General features: G+C 41.4%; 2 protein-coding genes across 2 annotated transcripts in view; one reads left to right on the top strand and one right to left on the bottom strand.

Annotated features, from left to right (window-relative positions):
• si:ch211-267e7.3 (ADAMTS-like protein 2) overlaps nucleotides 1-6,223 on the bottom strand; it is a 40,171-nt gene extending 33,948 nt beyond the window's left edge. Inside the window, exons 1-3 of the mRNA XM_056293847.1 lie at nucleotides 6,131-6,223; nucleotides 1,147-1,233; nucleotides 170-270 (exon numbers count right to left, since the gene is read on the bottom strand). Coding sequence (XP_056149822.1) covers nucleotides 170-270; nucleotides 1,147-1,233; nucleotides 6,131-6,223 — 281 coding nt within the window. The remainder of the gene's footprint in view (nucleotides 1-169; nucleotides 271-1,146; nucleotides 1,234-6,130) is intronic.
• Nucleotides 6,224-7,044: 821 nt separating this feature from the next.
• On the top strand, nucleotides 7,045-21,941 carry rnf2 (ring finger protein 2). The gene is made up of 9 exons (XM_056293119.1): nucleotides 7,045-7,079; nucleotides 9,021-9,117; nucleotides 9,302-9,462; nucleotides 9,674-9,756; nucleotides 10,439-10,571; nucleotides 11,420-11,519; nucleotides 14,094-14,266; nucleotides 18,235-18,424; nucleotides 19,414-21,941. The coding sequence occupies exons 2-9, from the start codon at nucleotides 9,031-9,033 to the stop codon at nucleotides 19,513-19,515; spliced, it is 1,029 nt and encodes a 342-aa protein (XP_056149094.1). The 5' UTR covers nucleotides 7,045-7,079; nucleotides 9,021-9,030; the 3' UTR covers nucleotides 19,516-21,941.
• The last annotated feature ends 3,411 nt before the right edge of the window (nucleotides 21,942-25,352 follow it).

Here is a 25,352-nt window from a genome sequence, read left to right as displayed (position 1 = left end):
TAAAATGTTGTGTCTCTGACTCATCTATAGCTCCTGAATGTTAATACGTATGGAAACGTGTGTGAGTGTGTGTGTGTGTGTGTGTGTGTGTGTGTGTGTGTGTGTGTGTGTGTGTGTGTGTGTGTGTGTGTGTGTGTGTGTGTGTGTGTGTGTGTGCAGGACACATTACCTCTGGATGAGACAGTGTCTCTCCTGACTCCTGACTCCTCCTCCACAGCTCCTAGAACAAGAGGACCAACTAGACCATTCGCCCCACCACTGAAACACCTCCTTCTGAGACCAAAATCAGAGTCAGAATCAAAAAAAAAAGTTTATGCAAGAAATAACAATTAGACTGATTGTAGTCTGTACACAAGTTAATGAAAAACACCCAGTGAGTAAAGTCAGCCAGGTAGTAATAGAACAAGGGTGGCTTGGACGGCCAAATGGTGCAGTCACTCCATTATCTTAACATCACCTCGTAACAAAATATATGACCTGCCCGTTAACCAAAACCAGCTGATATACCAACCAATAAAGCAGTCGATCTCTGGAGTGACAATTGGGGGACATGTCCCTCGAATGAAAACAGTCTTGAAAACAGTCAGTCAGTACATAACATGATCATCATTACCATTAAATCTCAAACACAATGTTCATACTCATGTCCATGATAATGACCAGTTTGGACCAGGTTGTGACTCTCTTGGAGGGTTAACACCATGCAAACATTTTAGGGTTTATAAAACAAATTTTGCACTTCTGAATTTTCCTTTTCATGAAAGTCCGTTGATCTTCAGGGTGCTCTCAACGGTAACGGAGAGGCCCAGTTTAAAATCTTACATCTAATTTGCACGTTTCTCTCTATACGTACCATGCAGTATTTTCTAAGATACTGTGCAAGTGTTTTTTGGCTGCTGTATATAAGTATGATTGTTAACCATTGTTTAAAAATGCAAACTACATTTTTGTAAATTCCTGTACTTACAAGAAGGTCATCATAGTTGTAAAAACCCCCACTTCTGAGCTAGATAAAAGGCAAAAACTAGAGCAGAATACATATATAAAAAATCCTCCCACATTAAGAAAAGAGGGAACTTGTAAAGCCAGTGAGTGTGTACGTGTGTCTGCGTATGAATATTCGTGTGTTTGTGTCTCCTTTACTACCTGTGTTGCCTCTATGTCAGTCAGTCCTCCATGGTTGTGTGTCTGCAGACTGATCTTATGCTGGTCCTCTGTTCCCTCACGTCTGTCCTGGCAGATACACACAAACGCACGCATACACATTCACACACAGACAGACACACAACAGTAAATGCATATATACCCACAAAAACCATATGGTGACATACCCCCCCCCCCACATACACACACACATACACACAGTCACGTCAGTTATAAACACACAGAACAGAGATGTGGGCTTGTAGAACAACTCTCAGAGGAGGCAGAGTGCAGGATTAGGGACAGAGAGAGACAAATTAAAACCAGAACTAGTTGAACTGGAGAAAGCCAAGACTTTTTAACTACGAGAGGAGCAACGGAAAGGAGGGGAGCAAAGGGGAACAAGAGGGATGGAGGAAGGAGGGAGACCCGTGTCCCTAAATTAGTAATGCATGGCATGAAAGAGACACGGTTGTGGGTTCTGTCACGCATCTGAGGCACTTTGGATGAAAGCCTGCACAAATGGCAAAGCATGTTAATCGATGACTGACTTCTCTAGAATACCGATTTCAGATAGAAAGACATGAAGGGTGGAAATGATAAGTGAAAGAAAGGTACAGCAGTGGGGGGGGGTATACAGTGAGAGAGGAGTGTAGGGAGAGAAATAAATGATAGAGAGACTGATAGGGAGAGCAAGTAGAAGATCGAAGATGAATGGGATTTTATGCTGGACACCAACTTGCATGTTAACCTGCAGATTTGCACCCAGTCACAGCTTTACCATAAATAAACTTGACGTAAATGCACTTGAGATGCATTGAAAAAAAAAAAGAAAAGAAAAAAAGGAGGTTAAAGCCTGACTTGCCCTGGAGGGAGGGAAAACAATCTCACAGATCTGCTGTAAGGGGCTGATATCACGCTTGCAGCACTGAAATGTGACGAACCAGTTGACGCCAGCTGTATGCTATAAAGAAAAGATCTGAAGTAAAGGCATGGGCACAAGCAGCATTACAATCACCCCGTTGCCTGCAAACACATACTTACTATAACGCTGAGGTTAAAATCTCTGCATTCAATTTGAACAGACCCTTTTAAGCTTTGCATGGAATTTTTGCATTCTGTGACCAAAAAAAAAAGAAAAAGCAACCAGATTCCACGTGGATCACTAAAACGCATTTATGTTTCGTGTAAAGTGCACATAGCTCATGCAAATCTGGGGGACTACGGGGAATATTAAATGTATGCCGGTGCAAGGTGTCAAATGGGGGAATAATTATATTTCTTGCCCCAGTGGGATTCTGATCAATTACGTTGCAGAGGTCTGGATTTGTCATTTATCAGGAAGAATTGTACCGGTCCATTTGAGCCGGATCGGAGTCTGGTGGCGACAGTCCACTGAATAAACATGTGTGCATAGTCCAAAACAACATAGCTCCTGCTAATGTGTTGCTTCAACAAGGTCTTAAACAAGCCTATACAGGCTCCTCTTTTTGTCATAACCCTGTAGCTAGATTAACTCAAACACACACACACACACACACACACACACACACACACACACACACACACACACACACACACACACACACACACACACACACACATGTGTAAAGGTTTTTTTTTTGGTTTCCTTAAAAATCTAGGATGGGGGCGTCTGGGTAGCGTAGCGGTCTATCCCGTTGCCTACCAACATGGGGCTCACCGGTTCAAATCCCCGTGTTACTTCCAGCTTGGTCAGGCGTCCCTACAGACACAATCGGCCATGTCTGCAGGTGGGAACTTGGATGATGGGTGTGTCCTGGTCACTGCACTAGCTGGTTGGTCGGGGTGCCTGTTCAGGGGGGAGGGGAAACTGGGGGGAATAGCGTGATCCTCCCATGCGCTACGTCCCCTGGTGAAACTCCTCACTTTCAGGTGAAAAGAAACGGCTGGCGACTCCACATGTATCGGAGGAGGCATGTGGTAGTCTGCAGCCCTCCCTGGATCAGCAGAGGGGTTGGAGCAGCGACGGCTCGGAAAATAGGGTAATTGGCTAAGTACAATTAGGGCGAAAAAATAAGAAAAATAAAAATCGAGGCAGGACAAACAAAGCTATGAAGCACGTTACTGTTTCTTAGACCATGGGTTAGGATTTGGGCCAATCGTTAAAAAGTTCAGGTAATACTGGGCGCAAGAATGGTGGCATCATATATTAAAAGTGCATTCGTACAATCAAGATGCCTACACGTCAGCCAGAGTGGCATCAACAAGGTGAATTGATATGAGAACGGAAGGCCCTCTGCACAGTCCTGTCATTTCCCTCGTTTCACAGATCCAGATTTGCATCATTTCAAATATTTATAAAAACCAGGTTCACAACGATTTTAACCAAGGTTAACATCCAGGGACTTTTAATGACCCATTGTTTGGCTCACACCATCTGACAGCGTTCATTGTGTTCATATTTAACAATGACCTCAGTAGGAGTAACGGTAAGCAGCCCTCACTGAGCGTGCTCGGCCTCCAACATTTGGACTCTTACTCAAGAGGAAATCAAATGTGAATCGACGTTAAGTTTAACACAATCATGATGATGCACACAATAATGATGGTCAATTTAGATGCTTCAATCCCCCAAACCCCTCTAAGTAATAAAACAACTGCCACTAAGCTATTTTACCAAAATGAACTGCTTCCTTTGGCGACAACACAATCACAAATATGGTGCAATACGTTACTATGTTATGACATCTAATGACAATACAATGCTTTGATCCTATTGGAAGACAATGCAGACTTTTGTGACAAAAAAATAAATTTAGATGTTATGGCAGCTTTCTTACATTAGCTGATGATGTGCGCGTTTCAAAAAAAAAAACTTTCCATTTGGACAGTTTTTTTCCTGACTCATAGTGCTGGCAAACTTGTCCAAGTAATGTCTTTTTTTTTCTTTTTTTTTGCTGGATACTAATACCAAACCTCATTCACAATGACTAATTTCACAGCCAGCAAAGCTGGGGTTGTTTAAGTTTACTGCTCTGTGTTTTCTCTTTCATCGGCAAAACTGAACTCAATGAGACATCAAAAAAGCTGAACATGCAAATAGTGGGGTTTTTCATCCACTAATCGTGGTTTAACATGTCAGATTGTCAGGTATCGACTTTGCTCAAGTGCACAGAAATCCGCCGCTGTTGGTGATTCGAAACGAGAACATTGTATTGGGATACGCAGATTTTTATCAGTCTAAAAATAAAAAAAAGAGTCTGTTATTTCATCATGCGTCAGCCTTTGCAGCATGCACAACTTTTTCGTGGATAAGCTATATAAAATTTTCCACAAAGGACCTCAAGACACCCTTAACTGCAGACTATAGTCCACTGGCCACTTGATCATCTGGCCTTTGGCTCTCCATGTGTAAAGATTTGACCAATTTATTCTTGAAAGACCGCATGGTTAACATAGATTGAAGGGGAAAAAAGTGAGCCACTTAGTCTAGTTTGAGCTCATCTGCGATCGGGTCAGTCCCTTAACTAACTACTGGCTTTCAGACAGGCTTGTTCTTCATCTTGCACTAGCACTAAAGGAACATGGATGCACATCATCGATTTGCTGCCTGTTGATCTCCATTTGCCAGAGTGATTATCTTAAGATAGTCAGAGTCTCCGCGTGGCCTAACGGGACCGCGAAATTAGTTTTCAACAGACACATTTTGAGGCGGTGGAGTTTGACCAGAAAGGTTTGGGGAAAGGGATGGAGTCAAGTCAAGTCAAATTTACTTGCATGGCCCTAAATCACGATTTAGTCCCAGAAGGATTAACGGTCACATTTAATTATGTGCAACACCCCCTGTCCTTTAAAACCTTGATTCAGATGGGGGGAGGGGGGGTGCTCCACAAGAAAAACCTCTTAGGAAAAAAAATGGGGTAGAAGAGCGTCAGAGGACGGATGAGCGTGCAATAGCTGCCAAGTGGGCAGTGTAAGCAAGCAATGATTTAATCACACTTACAGACTACACAAGTTATAGCAAAGAGATGCATGATTACTGCACAAGTTATAGTATAATAAGCAAAAGTCTGAAATAGATGACATGGTCGGCAAGAATTTTAGGACATAGTGAAAAGAGGTACTGTTAGTAATGATTGGTAGAAAAAATGTTTCCATCTTCATTTCCTCCAAAATATATTATTTGTCACGGTCTTTAAGCCACTTCTTGCGCGCGCGCACACACACACACACACACACACACACACACACACACACACACACACACACACACACACACACACACACACAGACACAGAGACAGGCAGACAGGAAGGGAGGGAGAGAGACAGAAGAGAAGACAGACGGAGAGGGAGGCCCCCACTGTGCTTTGATGTCGCAAGGAGGAGAAAAGGAGGAGAGCGGAGGCAGACGGAGGAGTGAAGAGCAAAATATAATACGAAAGACTTTGTCGAGAAAGGGTCCGTGAAAAACAAAGTTGTGATCCAAAGCAACACACAGCGAAGAGCAATACCACGCATTAGCCCACTTGTGTGCTATGTCTGACTGGAGGCATTCAAAAGAAGAAGAGCCCCCCCCCCAAAAAAAATTACCGAATAACTAATAGTCTATTTAAAGCAAATGCTGAAGTTCAACAAGGGGGCTTGCCGGATGTGGTAGATAATTACTGTCTTTGATTTTCCCTTCAAAGTTGAAGTCAAGATAACAAGAGAGAAGCACTGAGACATATTGTACAAACATCCCCACGAGTCTCAACCTCGAAGCCGAAATGTTGAGTGTACCTCCACGAATGACGTTTAACCCTTCTGACCGCTTCGCGATGACACACCGGGTGCCTTTAATTCAAACGAGTAGCTTTGGAAACTAATTTTGATTATGAAACGACAGTTTATTCATTCCACGTTCCTCTTGTCAACTCTGAACAGTTGGCAAGAGGGGGACAATTTGAGAGACTGCATCCACCTATGAAGCGGACGGAGTTTCGTTCTGACTCGGAGCTATTTACCTTGACAGTCCCGTTGGTGGTTACCGGTAAAATCACAACCTGTAGAAGGAGAGCGGAGCAGGACAGGAGAGCTGACCCTCCGTTACCGAACATGGTTCATTCAGCAGCCGACACCACTCCTCCCCTCCCCACTCTTCTCCGTCATTTCGACCCCCTTTTTTAGTCTGGCTACGCCTCCTGCTCTCTCTCTCTCGCGCTCTCTCTCTCCGCACGCGCGCGCGCGCGCACACACACACACCTGTCTCTCCTCCACCTCCTGTGTAAATACGTATTTAGATATATGTCTCAATAATTTTAACTCAGCCTAGCTCTTCTTATCGACACAGCTGGTACGATAAACGTGAACGCAAAGCATACTCCCAAGAGCTGTCGCATTTTGTCGTTTTTAAACCTATCGAAATTGATATTACACAGACACTATTTGCACTGGATGTGCAGTGGGCCACAACACAGGTCTTTTCACACTGAGTGTATGACTTTTAGCCAACGCTATGAAAGTCTCGTCGATATCTATCTATCTATCTATCTATCTATCTATCTATCTATCTATCTATCTATCTATCTATCTATCTATCTATCTATCTATCTATCTGTCTATCTATCTGTCTATCTGTCTGTCTGTCTGTCTGTCTGTCTGTCTGTCTGTCTGTCTGTTGAAATAGGGGATGGGGAAATCAGCCAAAAGCAAGATGGAGAGGAAAAAACACCACTTTTGGTAAATAACATATGGAAAACGTATACCAGAAATAACCACATATCGTTGTAATTTTATTAAACACAAAAATCTGTGGAAATGCTGCTACGATGCGGGCGTTGTGTTCATTTCACAGCTAGCGACCTTTTTGGCAGAGTGCCTACATTTCCCAGATTGCACCGCGAGAAGGAAACCCTCCATATTGCCTTTGCCTAAACGCGCTGGTCGAATCGGCTCGTTTCTACAACAGAAAATGTAAGTACACAAACAAAAATATTCAGTCTAATCGGACAGGTTTCACCTGAATCGCCTGCAAGGTTAATAATTCGTACTCCACCTTTTAATGTGCATTGTCCGATTAAGGAAAGCATCGCTCCGGAGGCAAAAAGGGGGGTTGGTGCGTCGCTTCCTTCTGTTTTTTCACTGTCACAGCGCCAAATTACATTGACGATTTGCCCAAACCTCCTCACCGTTAGCCGTTTTATTTCAGTAGCACCGACGAGACATACGTGTACTATTGGACATATTTGGTGTTTTCTTTAATAATTACAGCATCGCGGCCTTTATTTAGCTCTTACTGAGAACGCTACGAAGATTAGCCACTTAGCATTAGCCTACCCCGAGACACCCCAATTAAACACCAGAGCCCTGTGCGATGGGAATGTATTTAAAATGATAAAGATAGTGCCAGTGAAATTGGGTGAAAGACATATTTTCCAGTGCGTACTTATTGCCTTTTGATTGCCTGTGGTACGGTTTGATGAATAATAACATGGAAGATAATACAACACTCAATTTGACCCAACATCTGGAAAACATGGGTTTTTTGTTTGTTGACATGAACGACCGATTGTAATGCTAAGGGTAGGCAGTGCCACAGATTTTTTTTTAAGGGGGCCTTACCTTATTTTTTATTAACTGTCCTATCTTTAGTTATGTTTTTAAAATGAAATTTCCATGTAGTGTTTTGGACATGAGGCAAATGAGCACATATGGGTTACTATAAGATTGACAGCTGCAAAGCAGCCCTGCCGTTAGTGTTCAGTCAAGTCATTGGCTCTCTGCACTAAAGCAGTTGTAGGCAAATGAATAATTTGTCTTTAATAATTGATTATGTTGAAATAATCAAATATTTAAGTAATTCTGGAATCGGAAGCAACTGGAGAACAATGCTTTTTGACCGGGTTTTGAACGACCTGGTAGGACTTTAAACTTGGTGTCTGAAGCTCCTAGCATCAAAAGGGTTGGAGCTCCAGCAAAAGATTGTTTTATCCATTTAACATTTAAAGAGCACAAATTTCCCATAAATTTGTAAATGACAGCATTATTCAGAAATTTCATTGAAGAAACTAACATATACCAGTATTCCCCCCCCAAAAAATCTTTGCCCCTGGCTTTGACATAAACGTCATTGCAGTAGTTGCATGTAATTGTGTGGTTGTTTTATAGTTGGCGATATTTGATAATGCATAACCTAAATTCTTTAGAACTAAATGACGAATGGGTTAGAAGTCTTTACATCACCCACATATTTTTCAGCATTTCATGACAGCCCTCAGGTGGGCTGGTGGCAGGTGGCACGCTGTTGTACCGTCAAACCTCCAAAATCAAAGTATTATTTCCCAAGCTTCCCCACTGGTCAGAGATCTAGCAAACAAGAGAGGGCCTTATTTGTGCTGTGATCACATCAGTTCGAAAACAAACATAACTGTTTGTTTTTAAAAGAACGCTGGAGGAAGCATGAAAGGGTTGAAATTGACATTTTGTACAGCTGTAATCAATTGTGATTTTATTTTTTTCAGGCTTAACATAAATAAGTTGATATTTAATGTTATTGATTAAAACTGCATGTCCTGATTTCTGAAGTGAAAGATCATTGTAGTTTAGGCTGACCCTACTTTTAACATTAATGATTTTGCATAAAAAGATATGACAGCACCGGGAATGTTGATCTGAGAACATCTCTCACTCGCAGAAATCAGGGAAACTAATGAATATAATATCTAAGTGTTAATATCCAAATGTCAATTAAAATGTATTTCACATGTGTGTTCAGTCGAGTGTTGTTGGGTAGTCTGAAAGAACAAAAGAAACAATCCTTTTACCAAAAGGTTGCTGGTTCCTGGCTGATGTTAAATGATTTTTCTTTTTCTGTTTCAGTTTCCAAGTCTAAAGTAGTGTGATTTTATGTTTCAGTGTCGCCGAGATGACACAAACAGTTCAGACCAATGGGGTCCAACCTCTCAGCAAGACCTGGGAGTTGAGCCTCTATGAACTACAGAGAACTCCACAGGTAGTATCACAGACACAGTGCTGTCATTTGATACTGGCTTCCAGATTCTCTATTCATTCTCAAAGACAGTTGTAAAAATAATTGTTGTTGAGTACCTGAGCTGAGTCTGTATCCAGACCAAAGAACTCTGTGTATACTAATTCTCCTTCTGTATTAACCTGTTGTCTGCCTTGTGTACTTACAGGAGGCTATAACAGATGGGCTAGAGATAGCGGTATCACCCAGGTCCCTTCACAGTGAACTCATGTGTCCTATTTGTCTGGACATGTTGAAGAACACCATGACAACCAAAGAATGTTTGCATCGCTTCTGTGCCGATTGTATCATCACCGCCTTGAGATCTGGGTGAGTTCTGTCATGAACTGGAAGCCTACCGGGTGCTGTAGCCCAGTGGTGGTGGTGGAGGTACTGGTGCTGCTGTCCTCTGGACAAGAGCCTCAGCTAAATTGCCATAAACTGAATGTAACTGCAGGCTGTTCCTGCAAATGTATACTTGGATCTGTCTGGCTAATATAAATGTTTGTCTCTATCTGTTTCCAACCCTCTTTCTCTGTAGTAACAAGGAGTGTCCTACCTGTCGTAAGAAGCTGGTGTCTAAGAGATCGCTGCGTCCAGACCCGAATTTTGATGCTCTGATTAGTAAGTGTTTCTTGTGTCACAAATGGATTTTTCTTTTCTTGAGTGCAATAGAAAAACAAAACTCTGGAGGAATCCATAATATTGTAATCCAGTAAATTAAGATGTTTACAAATAGAATTTGATGTTAGGCTTGTTGTGGTGGATGTAATTTTTCTCCACCATTGATTGATATTGGTAACAGGGCTAAATGAATAAAGGCATAAAACAGTGCACCTGGCATTCCTATCAATAATTGAATAAAAAAGTAAAATAGTCTGTGTTACTTTGCTGCAACATTATATTGCTAGCTGGTTTCAAATTACAAGATAACTTAAGATCAATTACCCATGCAAGCAGTGGTGTCTCCAAACAGGAAGTTATTATACAACATGCAGGCATATATTTATGTGGCTAAATGTTGATTTTACTACAAAAAAAATCTATTGGGATAATGTATTTAGGCAGCCAAAAAAGGTAAAAACTTGATTAGCTATTGAGATTATTACCACTCGTACGTGGATCAAACAGCATATGACTAGAATGCAGACCAAGGAAGGCCAAGAATCCCTCTAGTGATGTAAGGCAGTAATACTGATCATAAACTCTATATATGGGAGTAGCAACACTGGGGTAAAAATGGTGCCGCAATGAGGACACTACTAAATAAGAAAACCGGTGATTTGTTTTGTTTTTCCTGTAACAGGTAAGATCTACCCCAGCCGTGATGAGTATGAGGCTCATCAGGAGAGAGTGTTGGCCCGGATCAGCAAACACAACAACCAGCAAGCCTTGTCTCACAGCATAGAAGAAGGTTTAAAAATACAGGCAATGACCAGGTACACATTGGGCTTATAGTTCTCTGGCACTATCTAGGATTTATGGCATACAGCTGTTTAACCCTGTGCTCATGACAAAAGCAAACGGCAATTTCATGGCGTGAGTGCAGGGTTAGAGTCACTAAATAATTTCCACAATTGAAGCATTTTCAATCCCACAGCTGCAACACACACTCCATGGTGGACTCTGTCGTGATTGCATTTTATCCAGTCATGCAGACAATGCAAGGCAGTATTTCACAATGTCCAGTGCTATGCAAGTAGAGAAGTTAATTATCAGGAGTGATTGCCTTCTGTGAGTTGCATGCCGCACACTTGGATACACTAGATTATAGATGCTAACTGAAATATGAAGATCAAGTTTATTAAAGCCGACGAAGAGACAAGTTTGGTTGAGAGAGGAGTGAAAAACAAATGGAGGTAGGCATGGTTAGAAACAGGTGGAGACTGGAACCTGCTTGGCACTTGGTGCCTCAAACTTGGAGAACCCTGCACTTGTTTTTGTAATGTCTGCTCAAGGAAATTATTGTATGGCAGTAGCAGCTAGAAAATGCTCTTTTGCCAAGAGGCTGATCCCAGTCACAAGATTGCATACACAGTTTAGTATATGGTGGGCCAGCCAACACACACGCGCACACACACACACACACACACACACACACACACACACACACACACACACACACACACACACATGAAATTTAAAGCTCGGAAGTTTATTTTTGCTTTAACCCCAGCACACACATCTGTCACACCGAGTTGCCCACAGATATAAACTAACAAAGCAGAGAACAGGGGTGAGTACCTCTGTCTATGAAAATGAGCATTTGTATATTGTTCTTCCCCAGACTACAGCGCGGTAAGAAACACACAGTGGAGAATGGTAGCGGAGCAGAGGACAATGGGGACTCCTCTCACTGCAGCAATGCCTCGATCCACAGCAATCAGGTAATTTATGATATTCACAGGAGTCTTACCCCAAAACAACACATCTAAGATTGGTATTTTTACAGCGACCTGGGTTCCATGGCTTGCTCACTTGGTATGAGAAGCTTTACTGCGAATGTCTTTTTTTTGTTTTTTTGTTTTTTTTGTTTCAATAGCGTTTTATTTCTTTTTCAGTCCTAGTTTTAGTATTTGACTGAGTTAACTGTAACAATGCTGGTAATTAAAGTGACTGTAATTTTAAAAAAAAACACAATAAAATCTTGACTTAAATCAAAGGCTAATCACCATTATCATCATCATTTTGCTCACTCCCATAGTGCCAGTTTATGGCACGATGCCTCTTCCTCCTCTTTATCATCATACTCCTTTTTTTTGTGCATCTGCCTGCTTTTCTGAAACTCTTCCTCAACTGTAGAAATGTGGAACTCACTGCATTTGGTCACACATGTCTTTGGCTACCCATTTAGCAACTAGATGCATGACAAAGAAAGTTGGATCAGTTCATCTGAATACAACGTTTATTGACAGATAAGTTTCATCACTCATCTAAGTGAACTCTTCAGTCTAAATTGACTGCAAGGTTTCCCTGCAATCGACTGACCCCCTTATAAATGATACAGGTGCATAACGACCGAAACCAAAAATCAGTTTCATATGCAAATGTGGGCATGGCCATTAATTAAGCGTTTCAGTGGTCATGTGTACTATTCACAGAGGATTTGGGAATGTTTGCAATCACAGCATTGTAAGATGGCGACAGGTGTACTTTTAGCCCCCCCCCCCCCGTTTCAGGGATGGTCGTTCCCTCTTCACATAGATGGCCTTTTTGACTCCCTGTTCAAACCAGCGTTCCTCCCTATCAAGGATGTGCACACGAATAGTACACATGGCCACTGAAACTCTAGTTAATGGTCACGCCCACATTTGCATAGGAAACTGATCGTTGGTTTCAGTCATTATGCAACTGTATTGTTTATAAGGGTGGGGATACCTGCAGTCAGTTTAGACTGAAGAGGTCATTTAGATGAGTGATGAAACGTATCTGTCAATGAAAGTTGTATCCAGATGAACTGATTAAACTTTATTTGAATTTCTTACCTGGATTATTGAGCATGCAAAAAGACATATATGGATGTCACATTTTCAGCTGTCAAAGTCTTGTCTGTTAAGACAGGACATCCATAAATTTTAAACTGTTACCTCTCTCCCTTTTTCTTCTCCCAAATTCTCTGTCCGAATCATGAATGATGTCTGTCTGAAGTATGCTGTGAACCGAAAAAAAAAAGTCCTGATGATCATGTTTTTTTTTTTACTTTAGACGCCTGTAGTGATACATCCAACTGAAGTATCCTTTGCTTCCTCCTCAAACCTCTACCTGCATTGTTCATCCACATTTGACTTCTAAGTAAAGATGTAAAACACTGTCTGCTATATTGACTGTTTTTTAAAACAGTCTTACCTGATGGAAACGGATGATCCGCTGTGGCGACCCCAAACAGGAGCAGCCCAAAGTATTAGTAGTAGTAGTAGTAGTTAGCTGACAGCATAACCGACTATTAAAATGAGTCACTACTAGTGTACATTGGTTATGAACTAGTTATTGCAGTGGTTCTCAATCTGGTTCTCAGGTACCATCAGCACTGCTGTACTGCCAGGTAATTAATTACATTCATCTGTTGTTCCAGGTCTAAAACCTTCCTAATTGGAGGCTGAAATAGTGGTACCACAGGTAAAAATAATGAAATACCTGGCAGAATAGAAAACAAATAGTTCTGGTTGTACCCGAAGACCAGATTGGGAAACATTGAGCTATTGTCTTAAATACATTAGCGGCAGAAATTATAAAAAGAAAATTTGTTTACATGTAAATTTTCAGGATTGTAACTTTAACCGAGCATGAATGCCTGACATGCCAGTAAATTAAATACCTGGTATTATTTTAACAGCCTGAACAAGTCTAATAAATTCCATGGATCCTTCCAGCAAAGTCCAGTACACAAACTTGATAAATTTTCTTCATGTTTCACAGTTGTGCTGAGCCCTTTACTGCAGTGTTGTCACTGCTGTCAAATCCCATTAAAGGCCTCGTACTCTCAAGGTGTAGCGCTCACTGTAAGCTTAAGGGTCTAAGCTTGTCATCTCAGGCTAACCTGTGCTGTTTTGATATTGTAATGAGGTCTTAATAGAGTGTACAGTACCTAGGTCAGATCAGCCTTAAGAGGTGGCACCGCAATAAACAAAATTAATGGAGTTATTTGCGTTTTTCCTCTTCTGACGATGCCACAGGCATATTTTAGCAGAATCTTGTCTGTTTACATTTACCGCATGTGAAATCATCATCATAGGTGGCTTGCCTTTAGCGACTCTTTGAATGGTAATCTGTTTTTTTAATAGATCCGTGTTTTTACTTTTTCTTTCAAAACTTGTTCCTGTCACATTGGTGGGGTTATGTTGGTGCAAGGTTTGGTTGTTTTATGTCTTAACTAAAAGGGCACACCCCTTTCCTGGTCCACTGATGAATATCCATATGTATACACAAAGCCTGTGAGCATGTATTTTACTCTCTCTCTCTAGGAGGCAGGGCCAAGCATCAAGCGTACCAAAACCAGCGATGACAGCGGCTTGGATATGGACAACGCAGCTGAGAATGGGGGAGGGGACTCTGTTATTGATGGTGGTGCCAGTGAAATCGAACTGGTGTTCAGGCCACATCCCACTCTGATGGAGAAGGATGATGCTCACAACAGGTGGTTACATATACAAACACACGCCTTAAATCAAACTAGCACAGACGTATCACACATACTATCACAAAGAGGGATTGACACTAAAATGCAAATGTTTGCATGCCAAGTCAAAATTCAGTTTAACTTTTGCCTTTGGGCAAACACAGGAGTAGATTAAATGTACACCAAGCACGATTTACAGGCGGCCAAACAGAAGCAGGTGGCTCACAGTATTTAACACATCACTCAGGTCTGAGAGGACCAGGGGCCAGTTGTTTCACTTGTGTGTAAGTCCTTAATATGTTTAGTTTTCATGTAAGTATACACCGATCAGCCAAAATATTAAAATCACTGACAGGTAAGTGAATAACATTATCTCATTTCAATGGCACCTGTCAAGGGGTGGGATATATTAGGCAGCAAGTGAATAGTCAGTTCTTGAAGTTGATCTGTTGGAAAAGGAAAAATGGGCAACCGTAAGGATATGAGTGACTGACAAGTGCCAAATTGTGATCGCTAGACAACTGGGTCCAAGCAACTCCAAAACAGCAGGTCTTGTGGGGTGTTCCCGGTATGCAATGGTCAGTACCTAACAAAAGTGGTCCAAGGAAGGACAGCCGGTGAACCGGTGACAGGGTCATGGGTGCTCAAGGCTCATTGATGCGCGTGAAGAGCGAAGGTTAGCCTGGCTGGTCTGATCCCACAGAAGAGGTACTGTGATTCAAATTGCTGAAAAAGTTAATGCTGGCTATGATAGACATGTGTTAGAACACAGTGTATTACACCCTGCTGTATATGGGGCTGCCCATGATGACCCTTGTCCACGGCCGAAATTGCCTACAATGGACATGAGTGTCAGAACTGGACCATGGAGCAGTGGAAGAAGGTGGCCTGGTCTGATGAATCACATTTTCTTTTACATCATGTGGATGGCCAGGTGCGTGTGCATTGTTTACCTGGGGAAGAGATGGTACAAGGATGCATTATGGGAAGAAGGCAAGCCTGTGAAGGCAGTGTGATGCTCTGGGCAATGTTTTGCTGGGAAACCCTGGGTCCTGGTATTCATGTGGCTGTTACTTTGACACGTATGCCCTACCTAAACATTGTTGCAGATCAAGTACACCCCTTTATGGCAGTGGTATTATTCCCTGATGGCAGTGGCTTCAGGTGGTTTCAATGTTTTGGCCGGAAAAGTATATACTTGCATAACACACAAGTGAAACAACTGGCCCCTGGTCCTCTCAGACCTGAGTACTGTGAACCACCTGCTTTTGTTTGGCTGCCTGTAAAATGTGCTTGGTGTTCATTTAATCTACTCCTGCGTTTGTTTTAACACATACACCCAAAGGCAAAAGTTAAACTGAATTTCGACTTGCCATGCAAACATTTGTGTTTTAGAATTGACACCACTCCAAATAAAATCTGGTTGCACCGCCCCTGCTAGTTATCGCTAAGAAGTTAGTTTTTACTAAATTCTTACACATACTAGCTTGGCGATTTACTCATTGGAGTTAGCTAACAGAACTGTTATGTTTTATCAAAACAACAGCAATGACACAAATAGACCTAACTCAAATAAAAACAATGGCCAGCTTAGGCTGTTTGGTACTATTATTTGAAAACAGGGAAAATATTCATTGTCACAGCATTTTATATGATAGGCGGCATCCTCTTGATGTGGGATCCCCTTATATGATGGTGTGGAAATCTGTGTCTGACATCAGTTCTTGAGGCAGGTTTGCAGTTCTGTATTTCCATGTGTGAACAGTTTTTTTTTTTGATTGGGCGACAGCTGTGATGTTTGCCTAGCAACCGATGTACACGTTACTAAGGCTTTACTATCTACCACATTCCTTACATTTGAACAGTACAACCCACATTAGTAAATCATAAATTTACAAATTACAAGTTGATACAATTAACTAAGGACTTTACACACAAACCTAGTTACAATTTTAGAAATGATTGGTGCAACCCTGTCCTGAAGTCTTAACTGCTTCAGGGTCCTTTGCCATTGGTAGGTTGTTAGATACTGACCAACCAAGGTTTTTTGGGTGCTGTGGTTGGGCCTGAAACCAGACTTAAAAGGTTCAAAAAGTCTTAATGTGCATGTTTACTTGTAATTGTGACACAATGGCACTCTCTTTTATTCTGGCCAGAAAGAGAGGTTTGAAGATAGGACGGTCATTTTTCGAAGTAGTTGGAATCCAGACCTTTTTTCTTTTTTTTTTGAGAATGGGTGTTATGAACATCATAAATTAAAATGAATGAAAAGTAGCTTTCTGTGATGTCAGTGACTTGTGGACCAACAACTGGAATGTGAGCCTGCAGTTGGGGGAAGATTAAGAGTTGCAAATGAGTTTATCAATTAAATGTACATCTGAGTCAGAGTGTAAGAGAAAGTATACCAAGAAGAAACATAACTGGAGGTCAATGCAGGAAAAGTTAGAAAGGACAGAGAAGTGGGGGGTGAATTATGCATAGCATACATTTTCTTGTGCAAGAACTCCAGGAATTTATTACAGAGTTCAGGAGTGGGGGGGGGGGGGGCTGTTGTTAGGCGCTCCGGTGATTTTATTGAATACAGAAAACAATGCTGGGGTTTCCTTCACTGGCACTGATAAGACCAGCACAACAGAAGGTCCTCTGTCTGTGAAGGGCAGCATATGTGAGGACCATGAGTTTTGAGTGAGTGAAGCGCAAGTGTATATCATGACAATCTGCAAAGACCCCACACAGGAGAGCTAAAGGGTCAAGGGTAGAAGACAGCACTATGTTGTAGTTGGAAATAGGCTCTGCAGTAGTGGTAGTAATCTGGTCAGAGGGAAGAAAATGCCCCGTTTTTTATGGTCCCGGAGCGATGAAGTAAACGGTTCATTTCCATGATGAAAAGGGAGTATGCAGTGGTTAGAGTACCTCAGAGCAGTCATCTCCACAGCTGTCACTGTCTGGCTGAGCACTGGCCTCGGGAGAATGAAGCTGGCAGCTCCTGTGGATGCTGTCGGATGGTAGATAACAGCTGAGGATCAGTAGTTTAAAGACGAAGGCCAACGTTCTTGGCGGCGATCAGAGAACATTTCCACACAGCAGAGAAGGGAAAAGCCAACCAGGCAGGACAGATTGGCAAGGGAGTCCTCAAGGCCACCACAGAGGACAGCCAATCCAATGAGAGACTGTAAGGAGGCACTGGGGAGGCAGCAGGTAGAAACTGGGAAGGAGGCAGGGAGAGGGCCAGTAACTGAGGTGGAAAGGCAGGGATCATTGCATGTCGTTAAGACTAACATGGAATCAACCACGCATCAGTTCTGTGATTGAACTCAATCTACTTGTCAATATATTTAAATATTTGCATTTAAAGGGAAATTTCACCAATGGTTTTGTGTAAAACCATTTGTGAGCAGGTTTTGTGTGCATGCAATCAGAACTGAGGAGTATTGTAGTCAATTGAAGCAATAAAGGCCTCACGGTGTACAGTATTGATGGAGAAATCTGTTGTACTGCTCACAGAGTCTTTCCCACAGCGCCTACACGTACCAGAATGCATTACACATAAGCCTCTGTATCGTCACCCATAAAATCTTCTGTGCTGTTGTTATGGGATATCGTTTCTTCCATCAGAAATGTAGCTTTGCTGAGAGAATGAGGATGTGTTTTTTTGAATAGTGTGCTTAGAGCAGATTAGAGTAGGCTCCTACGCTGTAGTTCTTCCAGCCGCCAACTGACGTCACGATATGTCACTTGGCAGCCGAAAAAAAAACAAAAAACTATTCTACTGCCTTTCCAGAGGTAGTGAAATGATCGGGAACAACTGCAGGTGTTTTTCTTGTCCTATCCCTGTCGTGGATAGAGATGAGGTTTAAATTTGGTGAATTTTCCCTACGGCCACATCTTGTGATATTGAGTAAGTTGATCTTCACGTCTGCCTCAGTATTTACCTTTTTCTTTGTGTCTGTCTCATGTTTTGCTTGCGTGTGTTTCTGTCAATCCAGTGTGGAGTTTGTCCCTCGCTACATAAAGACATCTGGTAATGCTACAGTTGACCACCTGTCAAAGTATCTGGCTGTTCGACTGGCTCTCGAGGAGCTGAGAAGAAATGCAGAGGCCAGTCCTGTTAATGTAGAAGCAGCCTCAGAGAAACAGTATACCATCTACATACCAACTGCTGGAAACCAGTTCACTGTGAGTGCACACTCATTACACACACTAACACACACAATGTGTCTTCTCTATTATGACACTTTAGAGAAATATTGTACCTTCTATTCATTTACGGGCAGAAACCTCTTCTCTGTAAGAATGCAAACACACACGTGCTCACAAGGTCTCTACTACTTAAAAGAAACAGCATAGGATCTCTATACCTTCCAGTTTAAAGTAAGGCATAAAATTTGCACACCCCAACATGTACACACTGGGGATGTAAATGCTGCATAAAATACTATGTATATAAATGAGAAACCAATGGTCTGGGAGAGCCTCTGAAAACTTTCTCTAGTGAAATTAGCATGTGAAGAATATGCTCTGGTGCTGGACATATATACTTTGAATAACAGAGAAGAAGAACAAGGACACTGAACTTATAGGATGAAATGCATCAATTGTTTAAAATTTTTCACTATGCTCAGATGAAATTGACCATTTTATTAGTTATTTTATCTTTTTTTCCAAGAAAGACGAGTGCCTTTGTTCTTCTCTATTATGCTATGTATATAAAATTTGAAATCAAACAACAATGAACTGGGTAAAAACTTTTAATTTTCAATATGACAATTTTGGCATTTAATAATTCTGAGAATAAAAAGGGATGCTTTGCAGCGAATATACTTGACTGCTACAGGCAATTTGGGTGAGATCAAGAAAAAAAGAGAACTCTGCACTAGACACTTGTCTGTGTACAGTTTATGAAGAAAGACATTTTTGAGAGAGATCCTCACAACAGTAACACATTTGTAACCATCGTGTTTGTATAACACTGGCTAGTTTGCTTGCCGATCTATCTCACATGTAGAAACTGTTTCCTCTTGGTGACTTCTCTCTTGATATGTGCTGGTGAGCGTAGCACAACACTATGCATGCTTTTAGTCATGATAAGTTGCTTGGTGTCTCTGAAAAGTGCATAGACTTGTGTGGGATACAGTCATCTTTATCTTGTGCCTTTTCTTTTTTAGGTTCTGAACGGATCGTTCTCTCTTGAGCTGGTCAGTGAGAAGTACTGGAAGGTAAACAAACCCATGGAGCTCTACTTTGCCCCTACTAAAGAACACAAGTAGACACACACAAGCACAAACACAATGCATACATACACACTCGGACACATGCACACATCATCATCAAGAAGTAAGAGATGGGACTTCTACAACAACTACACCTATGCACACACAACAAGAGCAGAAGAAATGGGTGCGTCAGAAGGAGGGGATGAGGATAGGGGTCCAAGGACCCCTGAAATGGACTTGTGTAAAAAGGAAAAAAGCTTCTTTTTTTTTTTTTTTTTTTTCTGTATCTTTCTCTTGTCTCTCTTGATCTTGCTTACTGAAGTAGAAGGTAGTAGATCATAACAGTAGCCACAGATTACAGGCCATAATCTGAATTTGGGTTGTCGCTCAAAGAATCAATTTGCGCTTGATTCGATGACATGCAAAATTTGTGAGATAAAATGTATTGCAATTTTTCTTAGGGATAATCTTGCGTAATCATACACAATCAAATGATGAAAACTGATTTACGTATCGGTTCAGTGATTGAAGCAGCTACCTGTTGACCGTCTGGCTCACACCTATTCCCTTGCCCCAAAAGAATTGCCATGAGAGCTCAGACATACCGCTGGGCTTTGTCTCTATGAAGGGCTTTGGCTTCTGTTCACATTGCTAGGACAAATAGCAGGTACATGCCATGGTTTTAAAGTGCAGACAGGGATTTGAACAGAAACTAGTGACTTGTATCTCAGCACAACCATGACCCAGACGTCACCAGAGAAACCTGGATTGATAATAGCTGATCTATGAGCTGCTGTTTTGAGCTGTTACCCCGTAGAAACAGACAAACCTCTTCTCTAATGTCTGTGGCTGCTCTATATGGCTTGTCCTTTTCTATATGTATTTTGTAACAAGTAGGGTTGGGGAGGGGGGTGGAGGAGAAGGAGAGTCTGTTTGCTTGTGTGTGCAGGGGTGGGGGGGGATCTCAGAGTCATAAATAGACAGTTTAGCTTACAGTTCTTCATGTTGGCGCCACAGTTTTTACTCCATTGCCAGTGGAAGTTGAATGTTGAGAATCGTTCCAAGTTAATGTGGAGGGGATTCCGTGAGACTTTTTCGTTCACCACCTCTTAGTTGTAGATGCAGGGCAGTGACATGGTGCCGATAGCACAACCTAAGCAAACTGTCTATTAATGGCTCTATTGTTTTGAACAGACAGTACTACAGCAGTCAGTGTATGAAGGTTAATTTGTTTTTTGTTATTTTGTTTATCTGTACGTTGACAGACAGACGTTGTGGGTTTTTGGCTGAATGTGTGAATACAGGTTGTGTCATACGCTATACGGCGCCTTCACTGTGACTGACTTTGTGTGTGGTATATCTTCATACCAATCCTGTGGGATCTTGGGCTGTGTTCACACTGTCTGCTTTTCTTTTTGAGAAGAGAAAAAATATATATAATCTGCCTCAATTTACATTTGCTGACGTATAAACAAAGTTGTGTCCAAAACAGTTGGCTGCAGTAGCAGCCATTGTCAGCAAATGATGGTTAGCTTCAAGTCTCAAAAACTTACCAGAAGTTCCCAAAAATACAGCCAGTGTGTATTCCTACTGAATCTTTATCATCAGGACCTTGAGAAACAACCAGCTACTACCACCAACTTTTCTACCAGTACTTTTCTCAATATTAGTTCTCGTTGTTGTCGTTAGTCTGTCAGTCACCTATATTGCACTAAAATCCCACTTGTTCTTTATTTGGAGAGGAAGCCTCCTAAAAGGAAAACAGGCATGAAAAGTTGAGCCCTTCTTCATTTCGAAAAGTTCTCCACTTCAGTTAAAACTATCTTGGGTGAGGGGCCTCTTTGCTCTTCCACTGTGGCTTCCTGCTGTTTGCTGCTCAGATCCTCCCTAGTGGCTCTCATGACTGATAAAAAGTACCAGCAGTTTAGAAATAAAGGAATGTTGTAAACACAGCCTTAATGTCTCACAACAATAGAAAAACTAGAGAGGTGGTCACTTGGGCTGATTTGTGAGAGATGCCAAACATGTATATAAAATACATTTGTCATTTTTTTGAAAACTTTAAAATTTGATAAAAGTCTCTCATCCAGGGACCAAGTTCTATTAGAAAAAAAGGCAATTGCTGTCTTATGTGCAGACCCACCAGAAAGAGGCTTTGCAGTTGAGACCCTGTGTTAATTCTTGAATATCCTACAATTTGTATTGATTCAGTGGTTTTGCTCAGTCCCAGAGTTATTTTACCATGTCAGCAAGGTACAACTTCTTTTTTTTCTTTTCACAAGACATCGATGATACTTCAGGGGATTCTTATTACCACATCACAACGTTTTGCAGCTTTTGGGTGCAGACATGGTAACCATAAAAAGCAGTGAAAACACAGCCTCGTTCCTATCACTAGTTTTCTGTTTGTGTGATTAGTCTGTCTGGACTCTGTAAATCGCATCATTCTCTTTGGACAATAAACCTGAATCTGTGTTCAACATGAAATTTGGAGTGAGTAAGCATTCTAATTTATTTATTTATTTTGGCGATAATGACTGCTGGGATAGGCTTCAGCATCCCTGTGACCCTGAGAGCAGGATAAGCGGTTTGGATAATGATTGGATGGATGGATTAAATATATTGTACAGATATTATTAGACCTCCACCAGTTATTCTCCACCAGTTTGTGTGGGTTTCCCTCATACTCCAGCTTCTTCCTCCTGAAAGGACAGCCCCCCCCAATGGAATCAACACACGTGACATACATGAACATACTGTTGAGGTTGCTGGCCTGACTCTTGTTCTGAAGTATCAAGTAAATGAGGAGACAAAATTGTCCACACTGATGAATGACAGAAGGAAAAAAAATGTGTTATGGAGTTGACAGCCATTCAAAACCTGTTTCTCTCATGTACAAAGCCATGTCCCATGTAAAATGGATCCAGAATCTTTACCAATACACAACTGATCAAATACCAATACACAATGATCAAAACCAATTGTAATTCCTCAATATTTCAAAACTACATAGGATTATATTTTCAGTAGTGTCTTTGTATGTACGAAACTGCCTTGATTTAAAATGTATTTTGTCTGTGGGTCAGTTTTTTAAACATTTTCTTTTGCCATATTTCCAGCTAAGACAACTTTCCCTCATGAAAAATGGTAAATAAGATGTAAAAAAAGTATATAGGCTATTTCAACTGCTGCAAATTTGTAGAGCAACAATATCTGGACATTTACTCTGTACACATTTACTCTGTTCAGATTTCATCATTATGATTTAATTTTAGCAAATTGGCTTACCCTTGCCCCCCACCCCACCCCAATTGTACTTGGCCAATTAGCTTCGTTTTCACATCTGGCTTCCCATCCGCAGACACGGCAAATTGTGTCTGTAGAGACGCCCGACCAAGCCGGAGGTAACACGGGGATTCAAACCGCAGACCCCCGTGTTGATAGGCAACGGAATAGACCGCTACGCTACCCAGACGCCTTGGCTTACCCTTAGCTAACAGGACTTTTTGTCATTGTGACACATTTGAGTTGTGCCACTTTCATGCTAGACCACAATTCTTCAAGACTTGCCTGTTCCTGGGTCACTGACAATGTAGCTTCAAAGCGGTGCTGCGTTTCAATCTTGAACTTTGTTTTGGTATCTTCAGAATTTCCTTTTTAATTTATTTCTATTTTTTCCCCTTATCCCACCCGATTAACCCAATGGCATATGACCAGAACTCTTGTTGAATAACTCCCCTGGCTCACGTTTCCACAGGAAGGAGGTAGTCGTAACACCAGCTTTCTTTCTTTTTTGAGCTTGCCTCAAACTCGTGTCGGCTGCTCACGCTATTTTACATGCTGATGCCTCGCATGGATTGTATCACCTTCAGGCCGCGGAGGAGACGTGGGGAGAATGCTTCCGGTTGCTTGGCTGCAGGCGCCCGGTTGTGACAGAGGGGTCGCTGGAGAACGACGAGGCCCCGAACACTACACCGATCTATCCCCACTATCCCTCGGTTAAGGGTGGCCTAATGAATTTCTTACCCCGTCGACGCTCTGGGGCAGTGACGGGTTACGGCGAGTCTGGTATACGAACCTCCCAGCCGCACGACGAGCGGATTTCAAGAACGGCGGTTTATTTCACTCGGCCACTAGAGCGTCCTATATCTGCACATTTTAACTGAGTTAAATTGTACCTGATCGGTGGCTTTTGGTTCCTTCTCTTGAGCAGTCTTGAGTCAAAGTTTAGTCACCACCAGAATGTGGTCTGTGTCACAATCAGCTCCTGGTCTAGACTAGGTGTCCAAAACAAACGACCTCCATTTTCTAGGAATAGCGATATAGTCTATCTGATTCCTGTATTCTCCATCAGGAGATACCCAAGTATGTCTTCTTCTTATGTGACGCTGAAACATTGTGTTAGTGAGAAGAAGCTCGTTTGCTTCACGGAATTCTGCTAAATGTTCACCATTTCTGTTGCAGTCTCCAAGTCCAAACCTTCCTATACCATATTCTGATCCTTGCTTTTTTCCAACTCTGGCGTTGAAGTCCCCCATTACAACAATAAGTTCGCTTTTCTTGATGAAGTCATACACAGATTGCAACTGCTCATAAAATTCTTCAATTTTTTTAAAGAAATATATGGATGAAAAAAATGACGTTTTATGCGTTTCTTTTTAATTTATAAAAGCTGTAGTTTACTGAACCATGATTGAGACTCACACCGTAGAACAATTTTGAGATTTGGCTCAAAAATTTGTAAAAATCTAATGACAAAGCAGTTTTTATAACAACAGGTCTATGTAAAAACAAAGAAATGTTTAACCATTTACTACATTTTAAATTATTACAATACTAATTGTATTCTTTTTTTATCTTGTGTGACAGTGAAAATGCCATATATCACGTCAACAAATGATATTTGTGGATTAGTGATCGTCTTAAATATGCGAGCAATATAAAGTTTAATAAAAGGATCTTGTTTGCATTTATATTTTAATGATTTTGACTTTAGATTTAACTTCTATGAACCAAAGTAAAGCAGAATGCATGCTTCTGTTCTCTGGTTGTAGTCAAAACATAAAAGGTTGGTTCCTCTCACCAGTTTGTTAGGTTTATATTTGAGTTGAAAAGTTCCTCCCACTTTGTTTCCCTGTTTTTCCATCATTTCAGGTTTCAATCAACAATCAATGCTGTCAGGTATTTCCCCGTAAAGTTTCATTCTTGCTGTCGGTTACGTGGAATTTAAACCCTCGATTGGTTACACAAACTTTTTTTCTGCCAAGGCAATGTACCATTTACATTTTTGTTGTATGACCGTACCACTTCTATATTTTTGAGATTTTAGTGTTTTTCAAAGACTGGCTCTGTTTATGTTGGCCATCTTCCTTTCTCCTTGCTTAGGTTGTCTGTCGGCTCTCAAAGATTGAGAAGAAAATGTGGTTCAGCTCTGAAACGAAGGCCACGGTTAATTTCAAACATATGCACTCCTACCAAGGTGAGAAATGCTTAACGGACACCGCGCTCATAAAGCTGGTTCTTATAGTGCTATAGGACAAAGACAGACTTAGAAACCTTCCCTCTGTGTGGTTTGTGAGGTCTTTTTGTTGTTGTTTTTTGGTGAAATGAGGAGGACTGAATTGTCATGCTGTCTCTTACATTATGGTTTAGAAACTAAATCATGTCTTCTCCTAAACACATTTGCTAAAGTTTTGTTGTGGGGATTTTACAAGCTGGAGACATGTCATCTGACGTGGTGCTAGGGGGTTGACACCTTACAGGGTTTTATGCAGTGTGACCACAATTAGCCTATGGGGAGTGAAGTTGAAAGAGAAGTAGAGGCCTAGCTTGGTTCCCCTTCCTTCCAAGTGGCACCAGATGACATGGGTCTCAAAAATGGTCCCCTTGTT

This window comes from Lampris incognitus, chromosome 14 (assembly GCF_029633865.1).
Source record: "Lampris incognitus isolate fLamInc1 chromosome 14, fLamInc1.hap2, whole genome shotgun sequence".
Classification (NCBI taxonomy): Eukaryota; Metazoa; Chordata; class Actinopteri; order Lampriformes; family Lampridae; genus Lampris; species Lampris incognitus.
This window is presented reverse-complemented; position numbering and strand designations above follow the sequence as displayed.